Genomic DNA, 27,038 nt, shown 5'->3' on the forward strand with positions numbered 1-27,038 from the left:
ATAATGTTTTAAGATATGGAACTTAGTGGGCAATAAAAGTGATAGAACAGTAAAAGATTAAGAAAACAGAGAAGAACAGCAGACAGAACTGTAGGAGACAAACTGATCAATCTCAGTTGATCTCACATAAACAGAGGAGAGCATACTGATTAAATCACTCTTTACTATCGCTATTTCTATTTTACACATTCAGTTATAGTCATAGCTGGGATATGCTCCAGCCCTCCTGCGACCCTAATGAGGATTAAGCGGTGTATAGATAGTTATAGTCAGCCTTATTAATAAAGAAGTCAAGTCATGAATGACGGATTCTCTGCCATCGCATGCTGTTGCGGTTCCTAACATCGGTTATCAGGCTTTCTCAATTGCCATGAATTGGCATCAGTATCGACACTAAAAAATAAATACATGAAAATTTTTAAAAAATTAAACAAACAAACAAAAAAAAAAAAACAACACATGGGTCGATCCCTATTACATGATGCTTCATTTTGGTAATATTCCCCTCTATTTTAATTTCACTACATTATTGTGTCAGTGGAAATTAATACAACATTGACAGACACAAAGACACAGCTAAACTGAAGTAACAGGATGCGTGTTGAAAGAAACTGACTTGCAAAAGGAAAACATTTCATTATTAAAATGAGAGTGGCATAAAAATGAGAAATTAAAAAAAACTTATTTCACTTGGAGAAGTCTGTAAAACCATCTGGACACAGTAACACTGAGAAAGACAAAATATTTCTAAATATGCACAGTATTTATACCAACAAATTCTATTGAGACAGAAAATAGTAACGCCATCAAAATGCATCACACAATCTATGGGTGAGTACAGCCGCTTCCAGACAGACACTCACTGACACACTAAACCTTAACTGCTGTTTTACTTGGTTTACTTATGCTGAAAGTAATTCCTCTGCAGGTGGAAACTTAGACGGGACCTGCTGACCTCGTCACGACTCCTCTCAGCCAACAGTCAAAGCTGTCAGCGTAGATTCCTCCCACAAACACATGCACAGAGGAGCAGCCATTCATTAATGAGGATCTCTGTGGCAGATCAGGAGGTCAAAGGGTCAGAGGTCAGCATCTGTTGCAGGTTCTGTCACTTTGTAGCTGCTCTTTAATGTTGATTCTCACCGCATGGTCTGACCTCACATTTCACTGGTTTAAGTTTTCACTGATTTTAAACGTGGAAGTGCCACATGTACCAATGTTGGATAACTGGGCAGGAAAACTAGGATGTAACACAAATTATCTTATGTGTAAGTAATGAGTGTAATGCCATAAGAAATGAGAGTAACTAAGCATGACAAAATATGGACTTACTAATGAACTGGCATACAAATTTATGATATCAGCATATTGCTATAGGATGACTAATTAGAGCGTATTGCCGGGTTACAGAACAGATAATGACGCTGATCTATGCGTGGTTCATGCTGTGCAGCTTCATGCCTCAGAATAAAAACTCAGCCAGTGGAACAGGTTTCTGTGTAATCAGCTACTCTCACTTTCACAGAGCAGGAACAACCTTTTGCATTTAACTGTTAAATGTACTTAACATGTGCATTCATTGGGGTTGACATGAATATGAGGTTTAGCGGCAAATGTGCTAAATATATAAAGTATTAAGAGGAAACAGAGAGAAACAGCAGAGGAAACTGAGTTGTGTTAGTGACAGTGAGCAAATGTGAAAGAATTAACAAGCTTCAAGTGACCACTTCATAACAGATCCCCCATAAATCCACTGTACGGTCTCACACAAACTGTCTGTTTGCACGTGTTAGTCTTCTGTTTAGAGAAAATGAATCATGTCCTCTGTAATCCCTTAAATCTCCCACTGATGTCACTAGATAGAGATCCAAGTGGAATGATTTGTGATACAAAAAATGTGACTTCTGGGGACCTTTTTTTGCAATGTGGAAATAAACCCAAAGTGAGAACTAACAGTACTGTATATACAATGATGGAAAGTGTTGATAACTACACATCTAAATAGTTTTATCAGTGGAGAACTGTTTTGAAAGGTTTTATATTGTGCACCCTCTCTGCAAAGTAATTAAGTCTCACATATTACCAGAATGTGTCTCAAAATACTGCAAAGATGGTTCATTTCACCATGACTGTGTAACCCATGGTTTTAGCTATGTTCTACATGAACTGTTTCAATGTTTGTAGCTTGAAATGCAGCTGAACCACTGATGTCCACACCCTTTTCAGGAAGAAAACTCTCTCTGCATGTGACTACAAAACGGCAGCTGACTCAGATGCGTGCAAGTGTGTGAGATGAGGACCTTCCTTCACATTTTAGTATCTCTCTGTGCATTCTGAGCATTCGTTTCAAGTGGAAATATCACTGAATTCAAGGCACAGCTGTTTTTTTTTTTTTTTTACTCATGTCTACAGTGAGTTTGTAAGACAGTTTTGTGGTTATCAAATCACTACAGAACTGGTGCAGAGTGGCAGCTTGGAATTGGCATGTGGTCTTAATGGGTTGTGTTTCAGTCACTATTTTATACCAGCTTTATTGGATGTAAAAGTAATCACCTGGACACTGCGAGTGCATAAAGACTCTTGTGTCCATTCTTGCAGCCAACAACAGAAAATTTGGTGTACTTTGCTCATGTCTGAGACATTTTAGAGTTAGCAGAAGCAGCTTTTGAGAATAAATAAATCTGGTGGAGAGTGAGGCCACTGTTTTTTCTGAATGGTTCACCTCACAAGCTGTGAGGTGGCAGGATTATATGAGTTTAAAAAAGTCGACTGCTGCTTCCTTAATTGAAATGCAGCAGTTCAGTAAAATTCTTATTGCTCCATAAAGCTGGAAGGCTGTCTGGTTGTAAGGGCGCTTCATCTTTACACCTCCAAGTTTATAAGAACCACCAAACATAGTAAAAATAGATTTTCACCAAATAGGACTTTTTGACTTAAATGATTAGAACAGGCAGACTTTTATGTTACAGCCAATATATGACATTAAAAAGAAAAACTAAAAAATATACAAACTTTGTGTGTATTTGTCTAAAATCCCAAAGTGAAATACCCATATCTCTCTTGCTCTTTGGATTTATTGCAACATTTTGTCACTGTTTTACCTACAGTGTTTGTTGGAGGATAATTGTGTATTCTCCAGAGATCAATGACAGCTGTCGCTAAGTTATAATACAGGAGTGATTTGTCTAATTTGTCTTCATGTACAGGTGCAGGTGTGGTGTTGGAGGATTTAGCGCAAACGGTAGATGAGAAATGAGATGGATTAATGTGAGTAAACTCTTCCACTCGCTCTCACACACTCATACGTCATACGTCTCCCTTTGCTTCCTTTTGTCTGTGATCTAAGCACGGCGGATTACAGATTTAAAACACTGTGTTCTCCAGCGCCTGTGATTCTGTATTTTGTAAGCGCCACACAGAGATGCACTGTGTAAACACGCATGCTTGGTTTTCTGATACACGCTCCTGGCAGCCTGATTAGAGCATCTAGTCCTGCCAGGACACAACACGCACACACACGCACGCACACACACACACACACACACACACACAGACACAGACACACATACACACACACACACACACACACAGACACACACACACACACACCTGCCGTCTCACTGATGTGTGGGGAGGCACGGGAGAGCAGAGGAAACATGAGCATCTGCTGTTGTGACTGGCAGCACTTTAGTCAGATCTATCCTGCTCACCCTGTAGGGAGCCAGTAGCAGAGCGGTGAGGGAAAAAAAAAAAGAGGGGAGCGAAAGAAAGACATACATTTACACACATTGCACACAAACACACACAGAATCCAGAAGGAAAACAACTGTATAGTAAGAACATGCAAGTTGACAGGTTAACCCTACAACTCCGGCATTTTAGAGAGGAAACGGTCTTCACCTATGTACCAAGTTCACAGGACTTGTTAGAGCCCAGTGCTAGTTTTGTGATCCACTGCTGTGTACCGGTTTGACAGCTCATGTCTCCTGCAGCAAACTCTTCCAGCCGACCATGCTATCTGTGTGCCAGCTGGCTGTAAACAACTCCCAATTACAGCTGTACCCAGCTGCAACGTTGACGTGGCGGTTCTGCAAATGCACACCTACGGATTCACTGTATGTGTCCAAATAATGCCACAATTTCCAGCACTTTCAATTTTATATCACACTTTGATGATCACCAGAATAATTAGCTGTATGGTGTCTCCTTTAGCTTGAAGTGCGACTGAGCGGAGACAGTGTTTTGGTGACAATAACGTGAAGATTTGTTGTCTGCAGTCTTTTCATGCTGCGGTTTGTTTCAGCTTTGGTGCTGCTGCTGTTGTTGATACATCAAATCACCAAGAAGAAGAAAAAAATCTGATTTTAAATGACAGGAAACAGTCAACAAAAGAATGTAAGCTATCATTTTGCCCGTTGCATGGAGCACAGCTGCAGCTCATAATGAGCGAGACATCAAATGTACACACCCCTCTCTGTATGCATATACTGTACGTCTGATAAGTCTCATGTAGGAAAACAGAGATGACAAACACAAAGCTGGAGCGGCCGAGACACACAGTGAGTGCGACAGCTGGGCTGACAAAAGCAGCCAGACACACACACACACATCACACACACATGCACACAGTCCAGGAAGTGGTGAATAATGAGTCACTGGTGGCCAAAACCACACACACACGCACGCACGCACGCACGCACGCACGCACGCACGCACGCACGCACGCACGCACGCACGCACGCACGCACGCACGCACGCACGCACGCACGCACACACACAGTCTCACTGATTCAACATTTTCTGCAACATTATAGATATTAAATATTAATGTTTTGAAGCGAGGCAGACAGAAACATGGTTGCACAATATTGCATCATGCCAAACAAAGAAATTATGCACAGTAAAACACTAGTTGTGTGTTTTCATTAAATGCAATCTAATAACACAAAAAACACACTCCTGTCTTTACACATGGAAAAGTTTTTTTATTATCGTGCAATATATTTAGTAAAAGTTCTGCAGACAAGCCATCTGTTTTTAGCTACACTGTGCAGCCCCCTCACTGCTAACAGTGTTGTATACGTTGTTGGCTAAGGTTGCTGTTTTTAAATATGTTCCATACTCCTCTGGCACACGAATGTAGAGCAGGAAAGCTGCCACTTTGGCTCAGAGTATGTCGTCCTGAGCCTTACAGCAAATATAGGAGCTCCAAATGGGAATCACAGGGCATTTCAGCAGCACTAGATTATTTGTAATCACTTACTGGTTTAATGTAAAGCTAACAGGACTGCAGTAACATAATCAGCATGTTTTAATGAATTGTCATTTAATTTGTCATTTAAATCAAATCATTTAACCCTCTGAATCCCCAAAACTCGCTGGTAGGCTGGAGAAGCATGCTGTTTGAAAGATAATTTTTTTAAAAATCACAATAACCCAATATCATAGAGCCACAAACTGCAAAAAGAAAGCACATGTTTGGATTTTGAACTTTGTGAATGTGGATGAATTACTTATCTGTGAGGTGCCATTCAGTCCATAAAATTAATCAATTTGAAGCTTTAAATTGTGATATTTTATCAAAATTACATTGTTCTACATATCTCATTTGAAATCCAGAGTAAAATCTTGTGCTCTAACTGGATTCTATATTATGGAAACATTCTGCACTTTTTTGCGGGACTTTTCCGCTGAACTGTAGGCTGTACTTCCACAAACCAGACAGAAGACAAGAATGGAAGACAATTAAAATATAAGTAGTAAAATATCTACAGTATTTAGAGTCACTTGTAGGTTTTAGAAAAATGTTGTATGCTGATTCCTGAAATTTTTGAGCTCTCTCAAACAATTGTCCTCTTTTCATATCGGTGCAGGACTTCATATTACAGTAAAAAATTTGACTTTCAAACGATTGTTATTTCCAGCATCTGAAGCTGAGCATTTGTTCTTTTTCTTTGATTTACATCATGAATTGGATATATCCGAGTTCTGAACTGTTTGTTTAGATAAAACTTGACTTTCAAAGACATCAAACTGGGCTCTGAAGTGTATTGTGGGCATTTTTTCATTGTTTTCTGATATTTTCAATACGGAAAAATGTATCGATTAAATTCAGAACAATCAAATGATCTTTTGAATAATCAGTAAGAAGAAGTATAATTTAGTGCAGCACTAGATCAATGTACTTTAACAAACATTTTTGTCAATTTTTATATGAAGGGTCAACTGATCCGGCTGTGCTGAGAGCAATATGAAATCCAGAAATGCCTTTGATTATTTATGTTTTCCATATATTTAATTAAAAGAGAACCTTCCAACATTTATCCTTTAGTGGCGACAGGCTGTTAAGTGTGACAAGTAAAAAATCAGATAGAGCTGTGGGCAGGATATTGCTCAAGATCACAGATAAAGAAAGGCTGCTGCATCAGAGGCACAGTGGTGCATTTCTAAATTAATTCACTCTGTTAGGAATTGGTGGGAAAAAAAACTACATTTGCAAAAAATGTTGAAAATCAGATCGGGTTATCTGCCGGTTCCCATTTAATATATGTGTGTATGCACATATGTGAACGGAGTTTGTGTTTTCAGTGATACAGATTCATAATCAGTTTCTATATCCATGAACATATTATACATAAAAAAAACACATTTAACTATTTGTATATTTGTTATACACTTCTCAGCCACGATAGCAACAGCACCTTCTAAACTCTGCCTTCGCTTTTCAATTTAACTGTGACTGAGAGAGGCAATATTTTAACATCTCAAAGCCTACTCACAATATTAATCATACCCGCTAAGATGCTACTGCAACAGGCTAGTTACTCTGAAAGGCCCACTCCAGCCTCGGACGCCATTAGCATAAATTAGCTGCCAATAATAACCCTTTGGCATGTGACATGTAGGGAAAATTTATGTTGTTTATTCAGCAATTTTGAGATGATAAATCTGTCAGCGGGAGACAGTCCCGGAACAGACATCATTGTGTAAAGTGGGCTTTCATCAGAAATAGGATTTAAATCATTATAGGGTGCAATATTTGACTACAAGTGGAAATACACTCATGAAAAATTGTACAAGGGGATTTTTTTCTTCACTTTATTGTACAATTTAATAAAAAATGTGTGAATGAAGAGCCTAATGAGTGTGTGACTGTGTGTGTGTGACACTGTGTGTGTGTGTGTGTGTGTGTGTGTGTGTGTGTGTGTGTGTGTGTGTGTGTGTCTACCCTGTGATTAGGACTCTAACAGCAGTGTGTAATGACTCACAGCATGTCATCCAGTGGCGGTTTAATAACACACTCGCAGACACAAGAGATCAGTGACTCCTCTGTAATTACGCACCACTGCATAACACAACACTTAAAAGAGCTCTATTCAAGTGCTCACGCTCTCGCTCTCATCCTTCTTCAGCAGTTTAATGAACACGAGTGCCGCTAGACGGGCAATTTTGTGTTTAATGCATGCATATGGTAGATTAGGGTAGAGGAGGGTACTTGAATTAAAGTTTTCTCATTTTGTTTGCCCACTGTTGAATGTACAAGAGGGTAACGAAGAGAGAGAAAAAGGGAACAGAATCAGTAGTGATTCATTTTCAGAGTGAGGAATCTGTTTATGATGCCCACGTTGCCTAGCAACCAGGGTGTCATGGTTACCTGCTGCATCCATGGTCCATGCGATGTGGTGAGCAAACGCTCCCATGCGACGGCAACACAAGAGACCAGAAACATTTGTTCATTATTTTCCCACTGTAGCGCGGGCCATCTTTCTCCTCAGCAATTAAGACTCAACTCAAACCTGCTTCTCTGTTCCAACTCCAACTGCCCACTCACAATTAAGGAATTTTGGTTTCCTGTCGATGGAGAACCACACTGAGAGTGATTTAAACCAATGCAAGTGGCCAAGGGTGGAAACCAACTGTTGTTTTTGTCTCCAAAATGGCCACCAATTGTGGCCCAGACGCTGGTGAGCAGCCAAAGACTTTTTGAATCCGCTGCCAAAGTGCTAATGCAATCCTAGGCCTGAAATAACCCTCACCAATCAGTATTCAAATAGCACAGTCCTCAGCTGTCTGCTCTGTAGTCCTGCATCGTCTCTTCCCCTTATGCTCTTCCGTTCTCTCTTGGATGGCCACTTTTTTTTTGTGGGTCTTTTTCTTTTACTTAACTCAAGAGAAATGTGTCAAGACACCTGCCATTCTCTTATTCTTTTATATCATTCTTGTTTTCTCTTCCTGACATCTTTTATGTGGGCGGTCTGTCTGGGGGAGGTCTTGGCAGGCTGCCATATCCCCCTAAGCAGGTGCTTTTGTCAACAAGCATCCCTCAAGGTGGATACAAAGCATCAGAAGCAGTTCCTTGAGGGAAATCACACAGAATAACCTTCCCCTTGTCCCAACAACTCAGGCCCTCGTCTCAGTTTTAGGCCATCTTGAGACCATCCATCAGCTGAAACTGGTTTTGGCAGCTAGTGTAATACTTCTTGGCTTTCATAATGTCAAAAGTGGAGACTGTCAGGATTTTACATTTCAAAGGACATACAAAGGATGCGTCACTGCTTTTCCAGTCATGTCATCTCAGCTGTGACAGATTTTAGATGAAAAGTCAATGAAGCTTTACTCAATAGTTACATTCAATGAATTTACTACATCAAAACGAGAAATGAAGTATAGTAACAAAACAAAAAACATCTGGTTGTATTGTACAAGTCTCTCTTGTAATCTTACAACACTCACTATCTACACATAAAGGTCAAAACGCATCTGAAGATTGGACTACATGCCACATGGACTGGCACAGTTTGCAGCCATACTATAGGAGTTTGAAAAAAGTAAATAGTCAAACAAAATATGAAAAATAAAGCTAACACTGGCTACTGGCTAATGTTGGCCCAATATTGCAGTCGTGCTATATTAAGCAACATTGCGTCAAAGGACGCAATTTTTTTTTTTTCACAGAAACACAGGTTTTATGACCAATCAGGCTCCTTGATTCAACCATTTTAGTCACACATGTAACCAAAACCCTGCACAATAAATGGAAATACAGTTATATTGGGCTTTTCTAGCTTAGTCGGAGACACAGCACTTCATAATGCTTCATATGCACCCATTTACACACACACACACACCAATATTGCAAAGCTGCCATGCAAGGTGCTCACCTGTTGTCAGGAGCAGCTTTGGGTTCAGTATCTTTCCCAAGGACATTTCAAACTGCCAACCTTACAATTAGCAGACAACTCGCTGTACTACTGGAGCCAGATTCGCCCATAGTGTGACTGGATGCTTTTACTAGTTGTATCAGTGAATGTGACATTTAACTGGATGCGTCTGGGCACCCCAGCCAATATATAAAATCCCTGGGTTTCTGTTCTAGACATTAGAACACTTTATTTCACTCTTTTTGAAGTAACTAATTGGAAGCAACTTTTGGCCACAGGCCTGTCTGAGCCATTGCAGTAAAAAAGTGGGGACGAGAGGCTTCTCTGTGAGTGGCTGCTTAGCATCTTTCAGGGACAATTGTAAATCTAGCCTGAGAAAACAACCTGCCGTGCGGCCAAAGCAAAGCTGAGAACCGTCGTGTGCTGTGACAGGAGCGTGGCTGAAAGAGGAGTTTCCCTTCTTGCAGCGTTCCAGCACCAGGAAGTGGTAAAACCAAGCAATAAAGAGTCACAAGTGATAATAAAATGGAATACTTCTTACAGGATCAGGATAGCCAATAAGTACACACTACACTACATACGTTTTCCTCACTTTAAATTCTACAGTATCTTTATGAAAACAAATACTTTAAATGTACAAAACATTGATTTGCACCTTTTTTTCTGTTTACTATAATTTACATGATGTTTTAAGAGATAAGTGATGTTTATGGAAACTGATAAAGACAACATTTGAAATTTATTACCTGCAATGAAAAATTTTGGATGCAAAAAACTTTTGGTACAAAAAAAGTTGGGCACATCAATGCAACCAACTTAGTCTGGAGCAATGGGACTAATTCAACAAAAAATATATTGTGATTAGTAATTCCTGCTGAGTAATATGTAAATCAGAAACTGTGAGTTCAGTGTTGACCAAATCACAAAAATATCTGTATTACATCAGATGTTTTCTCTTGCTACTATTTTTTTCAAGGACTTTCCACTGAATTATTCTACTATGACTTCTGAATACATAATTGTCATTGTTATTCAGTTGACTAAGTCCATACACTGTGTAACTGTCTTAAAATAAGCTGCCGAATGTAGTATTGACACTTTATTTTAATTAAATCCAAATTTAAAGCAATGTGTTTACAGAAGTCATTTGCGTTTCAGAGTAGCAGCAGTGAGATTTTATTTGTTGAACAATGCTGTTGTTTTCAATTACCTCAACCTATTAACATGACTTCCAAACAACTTACTTGGATGAACATACAGTATTTTTGATGCATTTTGATATTTTCCTCATACTTTCAGCATTAGCAACTGTGGAATTCTGTTTTGTAACCTCTGCAGAATATTCCTCCTTTTCAAGATAAATGAACATATCTGGAGATCTCCAGCCGTGTCACTGCAGGAAAGAAAAATGACCTATTCCTCTGGGGCAAGTTAACCACAGGCTCCATCAAAGAGTATTGGTTAAGAGCAAAGATTCAATAATTGATGAGAACAGAGTCAGAGAAGTCAGAGGTGGCCTGAATATCAGAGAGAGGCTATCCGCTGTCAAGGCAGGTTAAAAAAAGAAACTTGGGTCAATGTATAGAACAAATGAATGAAGGTCTTTGTGTGTGTGTGATGTGTGTGATGTGTTGGTTCATTCAGAATTAATCAACAAGTCACATCTATACTGTAGCTTCAGTTGTGCAGGATGGACGTTCATGATGGAGGGAATTAGAGCATGTACAGTGGAGGAGGCTCTGAGTCATAGACACTCAAAGAGACACAAACTGTGGAAGAGGAGGGAAACAAAGGAAGGGAACAATTTCTGAGTCAGTTTTTTAATTAATAAGTAAACAGAATCCTAAACAAAAATCCCTCAATAACTATTGGCGACGCACCGTCAAATTCCTTTGTTTTTCATGATGCTTTTCGGATGATTCATAATATTCTGATTTATTGTGGACAGCCTGACATGTTGACGTACTGGCAGCACGGCAACAACGGCATCAGACAGCAAAAACATGTTTTATCATTTAACGATATATGCCAGGTATTTGTTTTTTTAACGCCAATCACAAAGCAAGAACATTTCTATGCTACAAAGAAGTTAAAATCCATCTTTCTTAACCACTGCTAAAACAAGAACAGCAAAAATCATACAGAGAAGCGCTCCAGAAACATGATGTTTCTGGAGGGCTTCTCCAGAAACATGATACATTTGGATGAAATTTTCAGGGAAGGTCAGAAATGACACAAGGACCAATTAATTAGATTTTGGCAGTGATGCAGCTTATAGTCTGAATCCATGGATTTGTTAAAGATTTCTGTGTAGTTTCTCATTCATCCAGGTCATGGTTATCCAAAGTTGCTTAAATCAATCCAACTGGACTTTAAGAAAGTTCCTTGAAGACTCTTGGATGAGAGGTGAAACGTCTTCAAGGAACTTTCTTAAAGTCCAGTTGGACTGATTTAAACAACTTTGGATGTTAAAGATTTCTGTATAACTGCAAGATAGTGACACGGTGTCACTGTACCTATGACTACAAGTGAACACTACGTCAGCTGACGATCACGGTTGATACGACGACTGAGCAGCCTAAGTGGACTACTGCGCTCTCTGAGTGCTTTTCTTGTTACATATAGTTATTCACAATGGACATCAGAGATACTGATTTTATCAGAACCACAAAGGCATTTGATATTTTGTCTGCATGAGTAAGTGGACCTGGAGGGTGGAAGGGATCCACGTTTTCATGCTTGTATACTTTATGCGCAGAAATCTCTCGCCAACCGCCAAGTAGGGGGTTGACAACACCAATTATCAGGTACTTAAAATGCTGTCTTGTGATCCCAGAGAGTTTCACCATTAACACCTTGACTCATCCCTCACCTTAAAGTTTAACAACCATTCACACCCAAAGGCATGCTAGTAGTTTTGGGTCTTTAACTGGTCATTAGTCATATGTTTTTGGGGCATATATATATATATATATATATATATATATATATATATATATATATATATATATATATATATATATATATATATATATATATATATATATATACACTGAACTGAAGAAGCCTCTTGTATAAGAGATGAAATGTCCTCAAGAACCAATAAAGAAGCCCAGTTCACTTCTACTAAAGCATCTAAAAAAGAGAAAAGCACATACAAGTATGCAATGGAATGTGCAGCCATTGAATTTGTACTGGAGAGAGAAAGAAAGATCTGCTATCCAGCAAACAAGAGGCCATGTTGCCCTTCAGTTTTGAGTCGGTATTGCAGTTTTGAGCAAATCTTGGCACAATTACAAAATTGGTCAAATACATATTTGGTGATTGCACACATCATGGTCTGTGATTGCCTGGACACAAAAGCACACTAAAGTAAAAAATTTAAGTCACTGTGTATCTTAAAATATATCTATTTCATCTGTCTTATGAGTCTTAGAAGGAGAGCCATGTTTGAAAGAAATTGCAGACCAAATCAGCCAGACAAAATTTTAGTTGGTTTGAAATGTACTTGTCTCTGCCACCTCACATAATATCTTTGCTTCACATCCCCTGAGCCCCCAACCCAACAATTCTCCTGATCACAGTTTTCTTTCCATAGAGAAAATGGTTCTTCACAGAAAGGTGAACACATCCTTTTTATCAATTTCATGTTTCAGCAGGAGGTCAAAATCCTACTGGCACATAACAATGTGAAGGAACTTGGGAAAATAATGATTAGCAACTTTGCAGTACAATAAAATGCCTTTCCATTATCACTGTTAACACTGTTCAGTGAAAAGTTTCTATTCAGTGCGAATATCTGCACAATGAAGTAAACTACTGCACAGAACAAAATGGAGAGAACTTAGACACAGACATACCCAAAAGAGAGGAAATAAAAAAAGTATAGAAAGCGAGAAAAGAGGAACATGGGGCAGGACTACAGTGAGGAAAACATAAATGAAGACTGAGAATCAGCGGGAAGTGAGTTATGGGAAATGAAGTCAAGAGGGAGTCAGGAGCAATGCTGTTGGAAGGGTAGAGGATGAAAGGAAAAAAGATAGAGCAGGAGAACTAAAACACCATATGTGACAAGAATGGAGAACAAGAGGAGAAAGATGATTTGGGATATGAAAACCTTAACAAAAGTTATGAAAGGTGAGTGTATGTGTGTGAGAGAGAATACGAGTGGCCACAAGTTGAGTGAAGTCGGCATGGAGGTAAAGATTCAGCGACTGTAATCTCCAGAGTTGTATCATCAATGAAACTAAGCTACGGCAGCAGCTGCCTAAAAAATCTGACTCATCTGCTGTATCAAAGAGATCTGGGAGAAAAACTGTCCCAGTCTCAGGCACACACATGCACACACATCTACACATATCAATACCTCCCTCTAAAAGCTTGAAATAATCAGTTATGGCACATTGCAGATGACAACGAGACTTTCAAGGGTTTTGACTGAGGCAAAAAGTTTTGCAGTTCTATTAGCACTGCGGTGGTTTTCTTTCCTGTTGGGAATTACAGCTTCACTTGACATCCTTTAAGGACAACACATGCATTGAATGCTGAATATTGTGGTGCAGAATATTGTTGCTTACTGTCAGTTCCAACCATCTCCAATCATTAAGAATTAGGGACAACGTTTCCCTAATTGGGCTTCATTCACTTGTCATACCAGATCCCATTTAAGGGTCAGCCACAGTCAATCGCATGGGCCTTAAGCGGTACCCTTTCACCTTTCCTGACTGCAGGCCTGGTTCTAGCTCCAGTCTGTAGAAGATGTCCTAAAAACGTGTTGATTGGTGGTTGTTTTTTCACAGCTACATTGCCATTGTTAACACTTTGGATTCAACAGCTGAAGGACAGTCTTGGGAAGTGTGATTTCTGTCTTCTGCACGATAAAACGCAAACTTAGATCCACTCTGAGCATGATCCAAAAAAAAAAAAAAAAAAAAAAACATGAGCTGAGGAATGATGAAAAATCCCGTTCCTAAGTAGCCACAGCTGCCGACATTGGAGAGCTTGCATGTCAAGGGAGCACCGTGGTCAAACGTAGTGATTGAATTGAGGTGACGGGACGGGCAGATGTCAGGTTGACAGACAGCAAATCCAAGCAGGCCCTGATTAAGTTAATGACAGCAGCCATCATTCTAATGGGACAGCGATCATTGACAACTGCTGGCGCTCACATATGCACCCGGGGACAGGAGCACACAAGTGAATAAACACTTCAAGTGCATCGCCAGAGGAGACAAGTAAAGAGAAATGCCACCACCCTGTTTATTTCAGGCCTTAAATTGTACAGCTGCAGGAGGAGGAAATACAGATATTTGCAGCTGTTTAACAGCACTCACCCATTTAAAGGACAATTCAATCTTTACACAGTGTGCTCTGTGGTGGAGTCTGTTTCCTATTACTGTATATACATAGACCATGTCACAGCCTACATTGAGAAAAGAAGACTGCCCATCTGTAGCATTTATTGAAGCATCTTTTAATAATTTTAAATAATTGCTGAATGTTCTAAAGCAAAATGTAACAGTATCGTGTAGAACCTACATTAAATGGAAGGGGAGTACATGAACTGATATGGCTCATGTTATACAGAGCCATGAGAAAAATTGAGTTAATTAGGTTTTCTTGCAATATACAGTTAATAAAGAGGATGGTTTGATTACCCAGCCGAGCTTATTAAGTATGAATAGCTTTAATTTAAATATTGGCTAATTTATAACCACATGCAGTATAATGTCTTTAGAGTTGCCAACATCAGCTAATGATCTGCTATGAGGTTATTTGCTCTCACCTTGTTTTTACATGTAAAATCATCAATGAACTTGCGCGTGCTTTCAACAGGCATCTGTTTGTGCTCTAAACAACATGGCTTATCTGTCTTTATGTCAATGAGCCTGCTCCTGTTCAGGCTTTACACAGGTTGGGCAATGCTTGACTATAGAACAAGAAGAGTTCTAACAGAAACTGTAGCATATAGTAAGTTTTAGCTGACTCTCTTTAATTCATTTCCCTCTTAAAAAACAAAACTTGAATTTAACAGTGGTAACCAAAACCTTACACTTAATATATTGCTTGTCTGTATTTAACACATAAACCATGATGCTCCCAGCTTTTGGCTTTTCATTTGGCTTTATTATATCAGTGATGTGTGCAATATCACGTAGGTTTTTTGGGTAATAATTTATTACCCAAATTTATTACTGGTTTAACCAAGGACAGTCTGTTCCCGTTCAGGTCTCATTTCAGAGATGCTTTTATGGCTGGAAGGGTGAATGCAATACACACAAAAACAACAAAAAACATCTGGTGAATATAGCTACACTTTAAGCACTTAAGGTGTTAAATTTAAGGATATTTTTAATACAAAACTTCTAAACTGAGCTTCTAAAACACAATGCATTAAGTGAAACAGATCTTTTACTTTGCAATTTACAGTTGAAATTCTCCACATTAATCAACTTCTGTCTACAATTTAGATATCAGCTGTTTTTAGAACATCTCTGATTATGGCAATAATGCATCACCTGTCTTTTTCTTTTTTGGTTCAAAATTGGAATAATTGGAATTTTTCAGAAGTTAATTAAATTCAGAAAAGGTGTAAAATGTTCTTACTGCACAGTAAAACAAGTTTGTCTTTGTAGTTTTTCATTTCTGTAATACACAGCATATATAACTTTTACTTGTTTATTTAAGAAGTTTCTCATGTAATACTCAAATTATCTTATTTAAGTATGCTAATAGTTGTTTTACTTAATATTTGTCTTCGCACTATTAAGTCTGAATCCTTGCATGGAGTCCATTTGAGTGTCTCAACCGCAAAGTTGAAAACTGCTTGCCTGGGCTAAATCATTAACCTCAAATATCCTTAATAATAATCCTTAATATAAATTTACACGTTTGCACATCATACTGCAACTGAGAGCAAATACTAATCTGCATTGAACTTCATTGCTAATATGTAACCTTAGACATCGTTGCAGTATGAAATAATGCTATGCTTTAATGAAATTTGAAATTTAGTCTTCAGCTTGTTTTTATAATACAGATTACAATATGAGAATAACTTTATACAACAGCCTTTCAAAGTAAAAAATATCTACAGTAGAGGGTCATGCAAATCTATGAAAAATGCCATTAGCAGGCTCTAATCACAAAATAACTAGAATTCATTCAATATAAAGTACCTAGGGGTGTACATACACTCATTTATTTTTTTGTGTAATTTCTAATAAGGCTGTGAGCTAGTATAAAGGCTTCAAAGGTTCAAGCAGCACTGTGTGAAAAAGGGAAAAGTGCTGCCTGTTGAATTGTGTATTAAGAGGCCAAGATCTTAATGGATGGCTGGTCTATAATAGGCTTCTAGTCTTTTGTATGCTGCCTCACGGGAGGTGTGGCGCATAGTGCACTCATGGACTGCCTACCACTCTTCCTCTCTTTTAAATTCATCATCATCTCTCTCTCTCTCACACACACACATACGCACACGCACACGCACACGCACACGCACACGCACACGCACACACACACACACACCAGGGAATTCAATTTATTTATTTCTCTCAGACAGAAAGCCATGCTCTCTTACATGATCACTTCATGATGTGCAATCAGCAGTTCTAGAGGCGAGGTACAAAAAGAGACAAGCCAAAGATGAAAGAAATAGAAGGCAAGGAGATGAGATGAAACACAAGAGGGAGGACGATGAGGCTGGAGAGTCAAAGACAGGGGTCCTTTACTTCATGGAGCAGTATTAGATTAGTGTAGGTCAGGTCAAAAACATTACAGATGCTGCAGCCGTCCGTTTTCGATGTCCATTTCAATTCATGATTCAGCTAAGTGGACCCTGTGACTATTTATGGTCGCTTACATAAATTGGCTGCCATAAAACTGGCTCAATTCGACTTCATTATACAGAACACCATTTACAGTAGCTACCATGCCACCACAGGCCATCTACCATTCAATGCTAACGCAGTAACAAGTGGATACTTTCTGAGAGGAACAAAGCATACGGCGTTTGGCAAAAAAAAAAGAAGATATCATCCCTCCTTCACTGATTTCACACTTCCAGCAAAGAACTAAACAACAGCCATTATCTCGCACAGGTGAAATACATAGCAGATGGTGTTGATAGAATGTAAGAACAGAGCATCTCTATTCTGTTGCCATCAATTCACTAAGTAGTTGTTTATCTCCCGCGTTGCAACACAACTACACCAAAAACTAATTGTCCCTAGTCTCTTGGCAATTACTGGAATGTAAGAAAAACAAAATGCTTGGGTGGATTGATGGGATAATCAATGAGAATGTAGCCATGGCAACAGGCTGTCAGGCTTTAATTGGATACTTCTGGCTCTCTGAGTCGAATTGATCGAGACTGGGAGCGTCCCGAGATCCTAATTCAGTTGGCCTGATACTGTTAAAGCAAGGAGCAGGGAAAGGTTGTGCGGATCAATTTAGCTTGCTATAGCTTTGTAAATGCAGGCAAACAACACTAAGAGTCTCTGCAAAGCTTTATCTTTTCACAACAACAATGCTGGCGTGATGATGTTTAAGAGCAGAGACTGCCACAAGTTGATGTCACTGATTAAGACCAACTCTAATATTAGTTCAATTACTTGTTTGAATATACTGACACACAGATGCCACAAAAAGAGGAACACTTTGCATAAAAAACGCCAGCTCTTGCTGTAGAACATTAAGCGTAACAGAAGTTTCTGTCATGGTGCCCGTTACTAGCTCAACTACCACAATGCTCTCTTCTTGTCAAGATGGAAGTACCTGAAGTCTGAGAGACTGTCTTCTCGAGTCGCGATAGTATTGAACAGTAAGCAAGCAACTATGTACTACAGCTAATGTACAACATATTTTCTGACAAGTATGAAGAAAAAATAGGCTTTTTTCTTCGCTTTCAAACAGTGCCCTACCAGAGCCGTACAACAAGGTTGGCGACCTCCTACAAAACATGAAGGAAAAACTTGGATGCAGAAATGTACTTTTTGCTTAATACAATGCAGAGCTATTCAGTTGTCAAGCATATACACTGAACTGATTTTAAGAACTTTGAAGTACTTGACATGTGTACGATCTAGGTAAATAGCACAAAATACTGAATGACACAGATTGGATCAGGGGCAAAACAACTTAATTAGGACATCCCCCATTTAGTCGGTAACATTTACCATCTCCACCAATTTGGTTTAGCAAGTTAGCATGTTATCATTGTCCAATAAACACAAGTATAGCAGAGGCGAATGGGAGTGTCAATAGTTTAGTAAGCATTTGCTAATAAACAAATGTACTGTAAAAACACTTATTTTTGACCCGACAGGGACTATAGATGCAAAGTTCAGGGATCATCACAGTTCTTCTAGAGAAGGACATAAATATGTGAGCCTCATTTCCTTGCACAACATCAAACAGTTGTTAAAGTATTTCACTCAAAACCACAACCACATGAACCTCATGGTTGTGCTAGCAGGGTTCTTTCAAATCAGCAAGATAAATCTTCAGGGAACAAAGAATATCAGCAGATAATTTACCATGTTGATATATTCCACTGATGAAAAAGTGAAAAATCTGACTAGCACGTTGCATGAAATGAAAAGTAAATGGATCCTCAAAATTCCAAGAATTTATCCATCTGAAACATCAATGTCTGGGGAAAAAAAAAAAATCTTTGGCAATCTAACCCTGTAATAGCTGCAAGTTCTTCCTGCATAGAGGATTTTTGGCAGCCCCTAGAAAAATTACCAGTGTCAAAATGATAACAATTGAAAATAAACATAGTGTTAAAATTCTTTAGCCACTTTTGGTAATTGGGGTTTCATTTAATCAAGCATAAAAGACATTTTTGTTTATGAAATAGTCCGAAATAAGGTGCAAAGCAATATATTTTGGATAAACAAGCTAAGACAGACTCATTGCCTGCTTACTGTCATGCATAGTCAGTCCCCCAGGCCCATTCTGAGCCAAGAAAACCCTCAGATGTTGAGTGATTTCAGTCTGAATCAAAGTGTTTGATCAACCTGACTGATCCACACTGCCATCTCTACAGCTGTAATATGTTCAGCAAACGGTTGTACAATAAGAGATGATTTAACTATAGGTGTTGTGTGTGGTTTACACAAACAAAGAAACCTATTCTGACACAACCTCACAGCTCTTCCAAGGTCTCTTAATTGTCCGGTCAGCCATTCAACAAGGCAGGGTTCATCTACATGAGGTGAGCATGGTCAGGAACATTTTACCACAACATGGAAGCACTGGCTTGTGTGCTCATCCTAACATTTTCCTTCTTGTTGGGGTCAGACAAATGACCCCTAAAAGCAGTCAGTATGGGTTAGATATGAGGTCAGATTAGGCCTCAGTTGTCACAGAGACACAGGTTTCCTGAAAGTTAAAGGTAAACATGGTAATTTGTGACCTTTTGTCAAAACAACAAAATGTAATACATGATGGGGGCATTGGGGGGTTGGGGACGTTTTTTTTAATGATTGTTTTTTGGTTGCAGCAGCCCAGACAGGTAACTTTGAATTAAGTAATCTAGCTGGAGCATGTCTGATTACATTGGATCAGTGCATGGCCTGAAGCTGTCACTGCGCTCCAGTGTCTGTTCTGACGTAAAATGAAGAGAAGCAGATTGTTTCAGTGTGTTTCCCTGAGCTCTGGCCCAATGCTAGGAGAGATGCCGAAACTGATCTCACAAAGTATGTAGAATTTGTATTTTGTCTTCCTATCTCAAACTATAAAATCAGCAACATAAAAGGGTCACAATGGCTACAAATAGGCAATAGAACCAACACAGTTTCACACCAAATTGTGTAATAGCTCCGCTGCTCCATGGTGGAAGACTGTATAAATCTTTCGGTAAAGACTCTAAATTTGTGTGATGCCTGTTTTTTGGCCTTTTCTTGTCTTTTAATTGTATCCACAACACGTAACCTGCAAGTTTATTTTACTTTACCTATAAAAAGTGCAACAAAGCTCACAAAAGGAGGGCATAAAGCACAGGACTATTATCCACAAGACTGGGGTTTGAGTTCCACGTGGGATCACTGTTTTGTGCCATATCCTTGTTGTTTACTTCTGTTTTCAGTCGCTTTTGGCTTTAGTTTACCTTAAAAACTACTCTAAGTGTATGCACCAGAACTTGTGGATATGTTTGGGAGCAGAAAATAAAATATACCTGAACACAACACATTTCTGTTTACTTTTCACTCATCTTTTTCTGATGCTCCTTGCTGTCGTTTTTGATCACTGTTTGCTTCTGTATACAAAAATATTTGGTTGAGTCTAGGTACCAAAACTACTCAGTTAGATTTAGGAAAGGATCATAGTTTGGCATAAAGTAAGTGACATTGGTAAGGTGACAAGTCCCGTCACAACAACAGCTCCTAAAAAATACCAAGATCTCATAGCTTTGCAGTCTTTGTTGCAAAAAATAACTCATTCTGTGCTGTGGACAAATGCAGCCATTACACTTTTTTTTTTTGTTGTGAGACTGGGCTGTTACATCACAAAGACAAAAGAGGCAATCAGCAAGCTTCATCCTTCACTTAACTAATTTCCCAGAAGTAGCAAAGGTCACCACAAGGCTGTCAGATTACACTCACCTTCAGGGCTTGGGAGCGATTATTTAGCAGCTTCTCTATGTTCCCAGCAGCCGTTGCAACCAGCTGTCTTGCATTGTTGGACTCCACACTGAAGTGAGTTCTGTGTCTATGATATATCTAGAAGAATCATGAGAGAAAAGTTTGGGTCTGAGATGTAGAATGTAACCTGAAAGGTGTTGTCAAATGTCCAAATGCCACACAACAGTTCAAAGAAGAAGAATTTTAAACAGTTTTTCACAGACAGCATGAGAAACAAGAATGCAAGTATTTTCTGTGGTCTTAAAATTGGAATTAATACCAATAAACACTTGAAACTGCATATGGAGATGGTCCTTCACACAACCACAACCACAATGTCATTATTTTGTTTGACAGTACATACTGTATGGATTGGATTAGGATCTTTATCAAGCAGTTTCAACCCTCTGAATCTCAAAATCCACCTGCCTGTTTTAAGTGTATGTTATCTTTTTTTTCATTATTATTTGCCCAAATTACTAGAGAAATTTATATGAGCCAGAAATTGTAAAAAACAATACTTTTTCAGATTTTCAGCTTCTCAAAGATCCTTTAACTATGCACTTGTAGTAAACTAGCCACCATTTTTTCCAGGATTGGTAACATCTGTTGACACTTGGAATTAAAATGGACATGTTTTTTCCTGTTTTTTGTTTAAAAAATTTGTGAAAAAATAAAGAAATTAAACTTTCATATTTCCCTTTTTATGATTTATGGGATTTTAACTTTGTTACACTGCAAAAAAGACATCTCTTTTTTTTAAGTTGTGGTTCTGTTGTTTCTATAGAGGTGGAGGAATTCATACTGCAGTGAAAAAACGAGCCCACAGTGAGTAAAACTGTGACAGGAGCACAGAAGCGCTCAGAAACTGCTTGCGGTTCAGAGGGTTAACATTGCGAGTCTCATATTTTCCATCCACTGACAGGATTACTATATCTGGAGTCAAGAATGTCACTTTGCGTAAGTGGTCATCTTCTATTGTTCATCGAACGTCAATGACCAAAGGACAGCGATTAAAAAAAAGAAAGCTATACTTCCTCTGATTAAACTGCAATGTCAGGTTACGTAACAAGACCGTTTACTGTGCGATGGAATATGCTCCAGCAGGAGGAATAAGAAACACAAATGCCAAACAGCCAATTATTTAGCAGCCTAAAGGGATTTCACTGTCCCGACATTCAAAACCACAGAATTGAGGGATGTGCAAGTATTTGTCTTCATCCTCCAGGCATCTGATGTGTTTTGCTTTAGTGCAACAGCAGTATTGGAAAGTAATACTACAACATTTTAGATTCGGTTTGTGTTACTGCACAATATTCATATTGAAAACTAATAAGTTTCCTCTGAAAAACGGTACACCTGTGTGCGAACAGCTTCCAAATATGACTATCATTGACAATAGTTGTAATGAAGATGATTAACTGAGCAGACAAGCTGCAAAATTTCTCCATGTATATTATTAATAAAGCTGCATAACATTCCTTTTAAACTCTACAGCTTTCTCCATTTCACTGTGTTTCCATAAACAGACAAAGTGGATTCACTTTAATTGTCATTTCTGTTCGAGTCATACCGCCACATCAAATAAAAACATGTTTTGTAATGATTCCAGTGATGCTTTAAAGCCGACTGATTTTATTCTCAAAGGGAGCCAAAGTGCCAGATGCATTATGTCAATCAATGTGGCTCTAAAAAGCTTCCTCTCTCTTGTCAGATGTGGGCTTTGGTGTGGGTGTATAAGTGTGTGTGGGTGCATAAGTGCGTGTGTGTGTACAGACTACAGCCATCACAGTAAAAGTCGTGACGCTGATCTTATCTGAGCGTGTACATTGTGCTGGCAGAATGAAATGATGCAGCGTTATGTCTAATGAGAAAGCTACTAAATATAGTCTGGTGATATGTTGTGACAGCTGAGGTCGTGCAAGGAAGGTTAATGAGAGTCAGAGAAGTAATATGTAAGTAGTAACAGTAATAATCCTTGTCAATACTGAGACGATGTCATAGATTTCAGTCAAACTGAAAAGAAAAAAAACACTTTTTCAAATTGTAATTATCAAACAGAAGAAGAGAATTTCCTTCTCACACTCTCAGCACTGGTAATTTGAGCTCTATGATATCTGTGTGGGAGTCTAAAGATAGTTTGTTATAAGAGTTCAGTTTCTATGGCCATAAGAGCAGTTTAGCTACTTGGTTGCTAACTTTAGCCTTTGGTTGGACCTCTCTGGGATTTTAGCATTCCCTATCTTACTTTATATTGTGATTCAATACTAGTAAGTTTTCTATCAGAAATGCCTCGTTCCCACCTGATCTAACAGCTGATTGACTTAAATGTTCTGGAAACAACACACCGTTTGATAGAACTTTTCATTTTTCCTGAATAGAAGAGATTTCAACTTCATTAATCAGATTTTAAAGGTTTCTTGTTTGCATGTTGTGTAGCTGGTGGTCACATTAATCAATCAGAGAGGCTGGATTTAAAACAGCATAAAATATATCACAAGTCCAGTCTATTGTATATTAACACTGAACTGATTTAATTCCTAAAGTATTAAAACAACACAGAAACTTCGGGTAAGTGGGATGTAAAGATTCTTAAAATAAAGCCTGCACAGATGTTTCATGCCTGACAGTCTGGAAATCTGTCAGGTCTGTACTGAAAGCTATTGTCTCTCTATTTGTCTATTTATTAATATTCTCAGCGTATTTGTGCATATTTTCAGAGGGACAGATCTGCTCAACTGATTTATATTCAGTGGCAAAGTGATATGACGCTGATTTATATGAGCATTTATGCAAAATGGAGGCTAAACTATGAGTAGAGATCACAGATCAGAACTGAAACTATCGGATACTACGTACAAACTGATATATGTGTCTGACAACATTTTCAGAAATTGGTGACTTCTTGTACTGAGTGAAGGCTGCTGGAAACTGTCCATCTTGACTGTCAATTTTTAGCATCGCTCATCGCTGCCGCTTGGACCATGATTATATAGCTCCTGTTTCCACTTCTGAAGTTTTAAATGCAGCTGAGCTACTGCTTTCCACGCCCAACTTCAGGAAGAAAACTCTCTCTGTATCTGTGATTGACAGCACTGAGCAAAACATTTGAAAATTTTAATGCATGCATGTTCACTCTTGCAGCCAACAGCAGAACATTTGGTGTTTTTTGCTTGTAGCTGAGACATCTTAAAGTCAGGAGAAGCAGCTCTAGAAAGTAAATAAAGCTGGTCGATTGTGAGGCTGCTGCACTTTCTGTATGGCTCACCTGGAATGAACAGAGTTACATAAAGTTTAAACTAGACAACTATTTGTTCTTCAGTTTTACTATAGCAGTTTGGAAAATTCTTACTAGCTTGTAAAGTTGAGAGGCTGTCTAGTTGTGGATGGGCTTAGCAAACAGCAGAAGTTAACATTTCTATAGCAACAACAACTACGAAACAAAATAAACATAGATTTTCAGCCTATGAGACCTTGAAATTGCTAGTGATACAAGCAGCTACTTAAAAGAGTGAGTACATCTTCTTTCAAATGTCAGATAACTCCTGTAATAGAAAACACCCACCTAGAACCCTGCAGTTCAGGAATCTTTCCCACAAATATGTCAAAAACACTTCACTGAAAGTTATACACAATATGTTTAGCGTCAGTATAGTTTAGATCACTTAACACAAAAGTAAAATGAAACTAAATTTCACTTTACCTTTGAAGTGTATGGGTTAAAATTGTAATTCTTGTGGTTGTAGAGCAACAGTGACTGTGTGTGAGACAGAAAGTCACTTACCTGCTTTAGATTTTGTATGCCGCTGGATGTATCTGTTAGTGTGATCAAATCTTTCTGCATCTGGTCCACCCATTCCTTTATCCTACGAACACACACATAAAAGCAGTAGACAGTTACTCCTCATCTAATGGAACGCTTCCGTTTGGCCAGCACATCTGCTCATCTGATTTGTTGAGCTACACTAACTTCATTCAGTTTGAATATAGCCCACATGATTACATGCCCTAAACTGAGCTTTATTGCTTACTATACCAATATGCTAAAATATCTGTAGAGATTCAGGGAGGGCAAGCATGAAATAATAATGTTTAGCCAAGTGAATACATTGCTCTACTCCACATGAGTTGTGCATTAAGGCAAGAGCTATTCATAGTTGTCAGCATGAGAGTGCCACATCCTCAGGGGTGAGATGCTGGTTAATCTATTCTACTGATAAGAAAGAGGACAGAGAAAGACACATAAAAGAGCAAGAGGCAGACAAACACTCATTTATTAGAGTTTAGATTTTGCTTTATGTAAATTTAATACACTCGAGTAACATGAGTGTTTCTGAGATCTCGTTGCATAAATCAGAATGATTTTATCAGCCACGTCGCCTTTTAAAACACAAACAGTGACATTCTGTGACCTCCCTGTGATGTCTGTGTGTGTCCATGAACATATCTAAACAGTAATAACCAGCATGTCTAAACTGTTGTAAATCAAATTAATGTCCTGTAACTTAGCTGTGGGGTTTTTAAGGACATGGGCTCCTTATATGGAATCCTTGACATTCAGTTCAGTTCAGGTTATATGTGTGCGTGCACTAGTGGGCGTCTACGCGAGACCTACCATCCCTCTAACTATCAAAACACCAATGAATCTGTCTACTTGTCAGGTGAGACGTGACACAGCTACACACCCCACATGCACCATAAGTCATTTAGGTTTATATATACACCGTAGATTCATCGCAATCTTAGCATTTGGTATCTCCTGATCACACCCCAATTTGCTCTCATAGAAACAGTTTAATTTTGGAAAATATGTACTTTCTTGCAGATGAGAGGACTGATGAACTCTAATGTTGACACACTAAATATGAAATTACAGACAGCTCACATTTACGCATCAAAATATTACATTTGTGTAGCTAAAACCAAAAACCTTTGTTTGTTTTTTGCTGATAAAAGATGGAACCACCTTGAGCCAAGAGAAACTACAGTCACAGCAAACAGTAAAAAAAAAAAAAGTTTTGAAATTGTTAGCTTAGACGTAGCTAACTTATATATAGCTTGCCTGTCTCATTTGCAACAACCCATAAACCCCACAAATTAATGTAATATCTTTGATTGCTTAATCCGTACAATAATAATAATTTAAAAAAATACAGAAAGGTCACAATATGGTTTTATTGAGGGTTATGTGCCAATCCATGCTGCTTTTACATTTTGGTTTAAGCTAACTGTCGCAGTGTTGCAGGCTGTAGCTTTTATTTAAAGTGACATATCTCAGTGAACATTGTTCAATCAAGGGATGATTTGGATTGTTCTCATCACAAACAATATCCACAGGTAATAAAATGTACCTGCAATCAGGGCCAGAACATGTAATTTGGTCACACTGTGCTTCATATTTAGCAGGTTTGTCCATGTGTGTTTCTGGGTGGCTAACCTAAGTAGATAAAAAATGTTTTGCTTGAACTACAGTAAATCTTTCATTATAATGACTTAGGTCACTCTTTTTAAACATAACTTTTTGCCAAACATCTGTTTGAGGTGCATATGCTGCATTAATTAAATGGGGAGACTAGAGGCTTCTCTGTGCACAGTCACCTATAGCGCAAACTGATGCCTGTTTAGAGAACATTGGTAAACTGTGGCGTCTGCTGAGGCATATGAGGCTTTTAGAGAACAGTAATAAATTTAAATGTCTACCCAAGTTTTTGAGACGTTTAAGGAACAATATTACATTTTTGTGCCCATCAGTGCATGAAAGATATTTGTGGAACATCGCTAAATTGGAACATCTACTGATGCATGTGAGGCTTTTCTGGATCATCAGTAACTTGCAGTTTCAGAAAACAGCCTGATTTATGCCTTTTCCATCTTAAGTACTGTACAAGTCCTAGCATGTCACAATGTGCAAACCACCCCACAAGTAAATTCTCAAGTTGTTTGAAATGCTGAGATATGACAAAACACCCAACATTATGGATTGCATGTATAAGTAGCAACAGCGTTATAGTTGTTGAGGTCTCCAAGTCCCAAATTGCAATATCAAAACTGTCCAATGCCTGCAAACTGTGACAGGTGCATGTCCAGCAAAGCGGCCCTCCTCTGTCACTGCAAACTTCAGAAGTGAGGAGTCAAAAATGATAATACAATTTAACACAGCTTACTGTATGATATACCCAAAGAAGAGCTAACTTGAAGTCCCACATCATCCATAAACACTCATCACACTTACTTGCACCTATATCCTCAT

At 38.5% G+C, this 27,038-nt stretch overlaps 1 protein-coding gene across 2 annotated transcripts in view; it reads right to left on the reverse strand.

Annotated features, from left to right (window-relative positions):
* cacna2d1a (calcium channel, voltage-dependent, alpha 2/delta subunit 1a) overlaps positions 1-27,038 on the reverse strand; it is a 121,950-nt gene that overhangs the window by 73,716 nt on the left and 21,196 nt on the right. For both annotated transcript variants that reach the window (XM_055006822.1, XM_035945000.2), the window contains 2 exons: positions 24,573-24,654; positions 20,771-20,887 (listed from right to left, as the gene is read on the reverse strand). In XM_055006822.1, the coding sequence (XP_054862797.1) occupies positions 20,771-20,887; positions 24,573-24,654 (199 nt within the window). The remainder of the gene's footprint in view (positions 1-20,770; positions 20,888-24,572; positions 24,655-27,038) is intronic.

This window comes from Amphiprion ocellaris, chromosome 21, assembly GCF_022539595.1.
Source record: "Amphiprion ocellaris isolate individual 3 ecotype Okinawa chromosome 21, ASM2253959v1, whole genome shotgun sequence".
NCBI classification, from domain to species: Eukaryota; Metazoa; Chordata; class Actinopteri; family Pomacentridae; genus Amphiprion; species Amphiprion ocellaris.